Source organism: Vigna angularis, chromosome 9 (genome assembly GCF_016808095.1).
Source record: "Vigna angularis cultivar LongXiaoDou No.4 chromosome 9, ASM1680809v1, whole genome shotgun sequence".
NCBI classification, from domain to species: Eukaryota; Viridiplantae; Streptophyta; class Magnoliopsida; order Fabales; family Fabaceae; genus Vigna; species Vigna angularis.
The window spans coordinates 18263563-18272216 of record NC_068978.1 but is presented as its reverse complement, the minus strand read 5'-3'; the positions used below and the strand labels follow the sequence as shown (position 1 = coordinate 18272216).

The 8654-nt window shown below is 27.2% G+C and overlaps 1 protein-coding gene across 1 annotated transcript; it reads right to left on the bottom strand.

Annotated features, from left to right (window-relative positions):
- Positions 1-1665: 1665 nt before the first annotated feature.
- Positions 1666-8654, bottom strand: LOC108346592 (solute carrier family 40 member 2). Its single transcript, XM_017585661.2, has 9 exons — positions 8483-8654; positions 5586-5720; positions 5169-5319; positions 4772-4968; positions 4101-4580; positions 3253-3424; positions 2904-3041; positions 2659-2769; positions 1666-1897 (listed from the first exon to the last, which is right to left on the bottom strand). The coding sequence occupies exons 2-9, from the start codon at positions 5696-5698 to the stop codon at positions 1754-1756; spliced, it is 1506 nt and encodes a 501-aa protein (XP_017441150.2). The 5' UTR covers positions 5699-5720; positions 8483-8654; the 3' UTR covers positions 1666-1753.

The following is an 8654-nucleotide window of genomic DNA, read 5'->3' as shown; positions in this document are numbered from 1 at the left end:
AACCAAATTGAGACAAAATAAAAATAAAAATACAAGGACCAAATTGAGACTAATGCAATGACACGTGGCAATGTTAGTGTCATGTCACATTGTCATTGTCACGTGACACAATATTAGTTTGACACGTAACATTTTTATTTTATTTTTTTTTAAAAATTAAAAGATTAAAAAATTCAAAAAAATCACGAACTGACACGTGACACTTCTTTTAACGGTGTTAGTATGGAACTAACGGCAACGACCTAATTGCTTTAATTTTTCAAAAAGAAATACCCAATTGAGAAAAATAATAATTGAGAATCTATTTGAAACTTTTCAACAAAATTAGGGACATCAGAAATGATTAAACCTAAATAAAACATAACACTGTAATATTAAGAGTCTTATATTTGAAATAAAACATTAGAATAATCTATTATATCTTACATTATTTTATTGAAAAGTAATTTTCGAAAAAAGTCACTAGAATAATTGATTATCATTAATAATAATCGATTTAATAGAAAATATTATTTTTGAGAAATGATATGACAATAATAAATTATCACTTAAAATAATTAATTATTGATAAAAGAAGGAAATTATAAAGAAAAACTCTTTTAAGAGGCATTGAGGTAATAATCCATTGATGCTTGCAATAATTGATTATTAACATTTACAAATATCTTTCATATTCTTAACCTAATTTTGAAAATAAACTCTATAAATAAAGTGGTAGACTTTCATTTGAATATACACGAGTTTAATTATACGTATGTGTGGAAAAGCTTTGAAAACTTAGTGTAGGTAAAATTATAACTTTCATCAAATGTGATTTTAAGTGATTAAGTGTTATTGTTATTGATTGGTTGGCTCTTCATCCTTTGTTCATCATTTGTATGACTTAAAAGAGATGTTCATCCTTGTGTATTTTAAGGAAAGTGTCTTTCATCTTTTGCACTATTAAAGAGAGATGTTTTTGCTTTTATGAAATTCAAAAGAAGTGTTTCATTCCTTGTGATTTTAAGAGAAGTGGTTTAGGGTTTAGGGTTTAGAAAAGAGATGTTTTTGCTTTTATGAAATTCAAAAGAAGTATTTCATTCCTTGTGATTTTAAGAGAAGTGTTTTTAATCTCTTATGATTCTTCAATAGAAGTGTATTCTTTAGTAACCTATTCATTCCATTAATATTTATAATTTCAATTTATTTTTTATATTTAGTTAATCCCTAATGTAAAATCTTTTGATATAAAACAATATAAAATAATTTGTGGAATTATTTTTTTTCTCTATTTTCTTTATTTAAATGTTCGTTATTACAAAGAAAAGGATTTTAAAGTATAACCTTTTGTTAACAAACCAATTAACTCCTTTCTTAATTTTTGTTCAAAGTAAATATTTCAGTGCAACGATCCTAACTGTTATTAGCAACACAACATTACTTTCAACAAATAATATTAAAGATAATAAAATTTTAGTTTTTTTAGATATTATTCTTTTTATTTATATAAGATTTTAACTCATATTATTTAAAAATAAGATCAAATTATATTATATAAATAAAGATAATTTTTATTTTTCTGAATTTATGTTGTAATATTGGGTTAAATTAAATTTAAATTGCATAATTTTAATATTTCTATCTCAATTTTTTAAGAATTAATTACTTTTCAAATAAAAGCCTCAATATCTTCTGATTGAAAGAAAAAAAATCTTTCTATGGTATGCAAAGTGAATAGAAATCTTGTTCCCAACAGATTGATTCAGCTCGCAACTTAAGATGCTCTTTGAAAACATTTAGCCCACAACATTCTGTCAAAGTGGAAGAGGTGCTTTCTTACATGGTATGAATGGATACAGTAGAGGAAAGCAGCCAATGTGACTGCTTGAAAAGATATTACAGCCAGTTTCCAGAAGTCCTGACAGATAACAGTAAACTGGTTTAACACAATTTTCATTTCGATTAGCATCACACTCAATGCAATATATAACTTTCAAAAGCAGATGAAAATTTTTCATTAGCATAAACTATAATAAAGGTACTCATAGGAAATAAACTGTAGAACAAAGTTGATGTTGCACTATTGATTGGAGATGATTTTTGTTTGAAAGGTAAGAAATAATGAAAATTGCTATGGTATACCTTTGTAACCAAAATCATTAATGCAAATAAACTAAAATTTGTAAGTAGTTTTGTATAATGTCATTAGTATGAGGCAATGTAATGTATACCTTATTTGCACCGTTCATAATATCAATTTATAATATATAAGTAATGAAATTTTTTTTTTATTAAACTGATTTAATAAGAAGGTTAAGTTAAAATTTTATTATCTTAATATGGTACCAAAACCGGGAAGAGTCTAGCCTAAATTGAGATTTGAACCAATTATGTCACTTGTGTATTCGATTCCTATATTTATACTTTAAACACGAATGGATGTATTGGAAATCTCATCTATGATATAGATAAAACTAAATTATTATAATATATAAACAGAGACAAATCTGTCTTTATAAAGTGAAATTAAGTTAAGCTGAAATTCCAATCCCTTAATGGTACTTGCCAAACCAAGACATGCCTTTATTTATGGAACAATGATCAATTATTAAGTAAGAATTGAATGTTGTAAGGGGCACTCAAAATGTGATAAATGAATGAATTAGTTTTAAAACTAACCCGTGGATCAGATATTATGATTCCCATAATATAGGCCAACAATTCCATCAAAGACTGAAGTGAATTTTGAACACCTCCAACTATCAAACGATCGGATTCAGTAACAAGATCCTATTAAAAAAATTGCAAAGAGACATCAAGCCAAGATAGTTGAAAAGAAAAGAACTTCAGTAATTCATCAAAGACAATAAAAGCTTGGCACAGAAAAAGTTAAACAATTTCAGAAAATGAGGGCTATTTATTGCCTGCATGTGTTGAAGAACTGACAAATCAAACATCCACAATCCAAGCCGAGAAGTGGCTACACTTCCCATCAGAATATATGATGATAGAAAGCCACTTTGGATCCATATTGCAGCTATACATGGAAGGAGGCAAGTCCACTGCATGCACAAGATATACATAAACAAGGGTAACAATGATCAATAGCAATAACAGTATCCCTTAAAAGAAACAAACTTAATACTAAAAATTTTATCAGCAGCACATCTTTTGGATATTGGTTCAGAAAGGAAGGAAACTGAAGATTTTTATACTCAAAGATGTTATTCACACAGAACATTTTAGATTTTTGATCCATTACTATGTTTATACCTGAGACCATATAGACCAAAGTCCAGTTCTAACGGTTGATATACGAGACTGTAGCACAGGGTATACAACTGTTGCAGCTATTCCAATCACAGCATTTATTCCTCTTCCTAGTCCAATAACATATGCAGGTATTCCTTCCCATTCTAAGGTAGCTGTCATTAAAGTTCCAAAACTGAGGCAAATAATTGGAATTCCATCAATGACTCTTCATACCCAATTGACAAGATATATATGAGACAGCTTTCTTAAGCTGTGCTTATAATGAAATTTTCTGAATGACTTTGTCCAATAACTATGGTACAATGCTAGCTCGGACTATTTTTTATCACAAATAAACAGTAATTTCACAAAACATGGATGCACAACAGCAACAAATGCTTAGGTTACTGAAACTAAGAATGTATAAAAGTAAAATAGTTATACAGGAGATGGTACTTTTATAAAACAACATATACAATGAATACAACATTCATATTAAAGTTAAAAAGAAAAAGAAGTAAAAACTTATAAATGTAGATAGGACTAAATATTTGAAATGTGTTTGACAAAGACACATCTACAATTTTGAAGTGTTTCTAATTCCTTTGTTGAATCTCAAAAGTTCTTATCTCTTATAGAATAGTACCAAACAGCTTCTGAGGAGTTAAAAATGTTAATGTCAGGGAAAATCATGTGCATTGGCCTACTTTCTTTATTCATAAAATAAATTGAACACTTGAAGCATTTTGAAAAGCTATGAAATGTTATTATGAGTCAGCTAGAACAAGCTGTCCATTGACCTCAAAAACAAAGTTTGTGCAAAGTGCTATGGTATGGTTATTTGTAAGCGGTTATTTGTAAGCTTTCACCTTAGTACAGTGAAAAATAGCAAAGCCAGAGCTAGTCCAGGAAGTGCAACTTCTTGTTGTAAGTAAACTCTCCATGCAGCAATATAAGGAATCTCTGAAATTTTCTCAGAAATTTTTTTGTTCCATTTTCTATCTGCCAATTCTGATCTACACTCAGTAACAGGAAGCAAGCTATCTTCCTCCGAAGTTAGATTGTTCATTTCTTGATCACATTGTAAATATCTTGCCATCCTTTTCTGGCTGCTTTGGCCCAAAGCTGGAATCCCTTCATATACAGATGTGAAAAGCCAATACTCCACCCAAACAGAGACAGTATTCCACAGTGCTAAAGTTATAGCAGATGCTTTTAGTGATACAAAGCTTATTATGAACCCTGTTATGACAGGAGCAAGAAGTTTGCAACACAGATCAATTCGTCTTGTGAGTGAATTCATCTTTGTAAGCAATTCTGGGGGCTGATCTTCAGATATAACTGACAACCTGTACAATGGAAACTAAAGCATTTTTACACAAAAAATTATCTGACTTTCAAAACCTTCAGAAATTGCTAAGATATTATGGTGAAAACTGAGCTAAATCTTTAATCTTTGGCATCAATATTTGTTTCAAGCAATAGATAATCTATCATATATCTAAATTTTTCTCACCAAAGAATAAAGGATATCAATTACCATTCTCTTTCAATCAGGATTGTACCGGCAAGGGTTGAAAGCACACCTATGCCACCACAGACATTGATTAGCAACACAAGCAGCATGAAAATGGAGAAATGTGTAAACTTCAAAGATGAGTGGATGAGTAAGGCAACTACAGAGGCCCCAGCAATAACAAAAGAGAGATTTTGTGTCACCAACCACAATTGTAAAACCTGACAATAAAGCAGGCAGATAGAGTTATTTATCAAAAGGCACCATGATATTTTTTTTTTGGTATCTGCTATAGGTATCATTAACTAGAAGCAATCTTTTCCTACAAAGTATAACCACTGTTGTGGACGATACAACTTTTCTTTTAAGTATTTAAGAAAGTTACAAAATTGACTAAGTGCTTGGATAAACAATTTCTCACCTTAAGAGAAGACAACTTATCAACCCATCTTCCAATTATGGGACCACACACAGCAATGGAGGCAGATTCAACGGCACCATATATTGCTGCATACAGCAAGGACTCTGGCCAAATATTGATCATGTATAAACCAACGGAGAATTCCCACATTCTGCAAACGTAGATCCTCAATGAATTGTTATAGAGAAAACAAAACCACAAAATAGTATAACACATTTACTGATACACCAACGATTTGGAATATCACAAGCCAAATAAATCATATCTGATGCAGTCAATATTTCACATCACACTGACAAATCTCTGATGTCATAGTCATTTCAACTGATAAATTGATAATAATTTTAAACCCATTTTCCAATTTTTGTGAGAATGAAATAAAAAGTTGAAGTAATTTTTGAGAAGTAAAAGAAGAACCTGGTACCCCATCTTGCTAAGAAGTGACCAATGTACAGATAATTGATTAGAGCTAATGGCTGTTTTTGTTGTCCAGTGAGTGGAGGCACCCTCAGTTTCACGCTTTCTTCCATTTCAGATTCTTGCCATTACCATCTTCCATCACAATTGTTATCTCAATCAGGTAAGTTACATGCAGATTGCAATTCCTCTATTGAAGCTTCCAAAGTCTTATGTATTAAATGAGGCTACACCAAGCTATTTATTACTTTTTAAAACTCTAATTAAGAATTCAATAAATGTTTAAAATAGTTGTTTATAATTGTTTTTTTTTTTACTTAATAGTTATTGTATTTGTAATTTATTCAATATTTTTTCTCTATTTATTATTATATTTTTTAAAAACACTGACGATATTATGGTTTAGTGATAATAAACTGAAATTTACTATACCCACTCTTTTTATACGTTTCTTATCCCATCCTAAAAGCAAAATGAAAGGAATGACTTTATCACCAATATAAGAGATAAATTTTATTTTTAAAAAATATAAGAATCACAAAGAGTGAAAAATAAATAGAGAAAGAAATATTTCATTATTATTACAAATATAAAGACAAAAAAATTATAATAATCCATTTTATATTATCAGTTTATACTCTTTCTAATATTTTTCACCTTAAATATTATATATCCAGCGATTTTAACCATAAGAGTTTTAAAAAATTGAATGCGGAAGACGAAAAATATCTTTACTAAAACTATTTTAAAAACAACTTCATCCACTTATATTTACATGTATAATAATGTTTTTTTTTAAATTTTCGTAATAATTACTTACGATTTTTTTTAATTGAAATTAAGCCTAAAGATATATAAAGTTTTAATTCATTTTAAGCTATTAAAAGAGATATTTTCAATAATAAAGAAAATTAAATTCAAAGTCAAAACTATGTAGGGTAAGAGTTTCACTGAATTGCGGCTAGAATCTCCACAATAATTAACAAGAAACAAGTCCACGTTTGTATACAGCAACGGCATGGATGTCTGGAAGCTTTTAAATAATAATAAAATGGAAAATATTAAATTTTAATTTTTAATTATCTTATAAATTATTTTGTTTTTAGCTGAGTTTCTTCGTCTAACTCTTATTAATAAAAACTAATGACAATGATCTATTTAATTATAGAACAAATATATTCTTGAATTCTTCACAAGCAATTGTGGTCTTCTTTCGACACATATTCTACCTGTTGTTTCTGAATCCACTGTTACTTATTCGTTCACAATAGATAAATAAATAAATAAATATATTAATGGACTGAGTTAAAATTGTATTTCTTATAAGACTACACCTCTATAATATCTTTATGCATGCCTCTAAATTTTATATCATAAATTATTCAATTCCAAATATAAATTTTATATTTTAAATTATATAATTTAAAATTTATTTTTTATTTTATATTTCGGAATATATATTTTGAAATATAATATTTTTTTAAATTATACAATTTAAAATATAAAAATTATGTTTTAAATCATACGGTCTAAATATATTTCAGATTATAAATTAAAAATTATTGTGTGTTTTATAGTTTAGAATATACAATTTTGAATATAAAAATTTATACACGAAATTAAAAAACTTACGGTGCAAATTCAAATTATGGAGGTGAAAATAAAAAGGTGCCCAATATGAAAACAGGCTGGGTCGAACAAAATTAGTGGATGGAGAAATAGTAGAAAAAAAATCATGTATACCATAATTGCATATCTTTTTGTTAAGAGTGTAGATGTAAATTAGATTTAATTATCTATTAATTTTCACTATTTTTTATTTAATTTAATTTAATTTATAGTTATATTTTTAATCAAATATTTTAATTTTTAAGGACGTAAAAATGCAACTACTTTCTATCCAACCAATAGTAAAAACATTAATAATTAAATATTGATGGATGAAAGAAAAATTGCTTAAATAGATTTGATCTGGCTAAAATATTCAAAATCTAATGAGTACTTTTGTCATAAACTTAAATTTTAGGTCTAACTTTACCGTTCATAAATCCAGTTTGGTCTATTTCATTTTCTTTGGTTTTAAAATTGACTTAACCTTTTTACAAATAAAGCAATATACTAATAAGATAATGAAATAAAAAGTTATATGTTAAATACATATAAATAATAAAATTTAAAGTGATAAAAATGTTTGACTTGATATAAACTAGTTTGTACCTGAATGCTCTTTTATCTTACTCTTTTGATTTGTTCTTTCTAATTTTCTTTTCATGCCATTTTTTTTTTGCAAGTAAAAAAAAATTAAAAGAATCTCCCTATTAAAAAACAATACTTGTAAAAGACTATTAACTTTACAGATTAATTACAGATGCAGAGTTTTTTAAATTCCTGAACATTCAAATGTGTTAAATTCTACGAAAAATTTACTTACTATAACTCTTGAGCATGGTTGTTTCCGGTAACAGATCTTTAATAAATGTTTTCGGAGATAACGAGTTTTTTAAATATAAACAGTATATTAAAATTAAAAAATATATTTTTATTTATATATGTGGGAACAAATTTTTGGAGAATATCTTTAAGAAATATTTTAGTGTGTAAAATTTTTCTTTGTAGATATATAAATTTTTTAGAAGTATCAAATATATAAAATATAATAAAATTAAAAAATATTTTTATTTATATATTAATTTATATATGTGTGAAAAAAAGATTGATAGATTTTAAAATATCAAAATAGTTGAAAGTAATGTTTATGGAAAAAGACTTTATACATGTGAAATATATATAATAAGAAAAATATTTATAAAAAAAAAACTTACATTTACTTTGGAAAAAGATATGTAGATATATCAACAAATGCTCTTGATTTGAGAATGAATAAAAGTGAAACTTACAATCTTTCCAGATACAAAATGCTCAAACTCTTCAACCTTTACAATTTTGTATGCTTCGCTTCTTTATGATTCCCATGTCATGAATCTAACTTTTGGTGGTATTTATAGCCCAATTTGGGTTCACAAGTTCTGTAAATTGGCTGATGAAATGAACAGAAGAATGGTTTTTGGT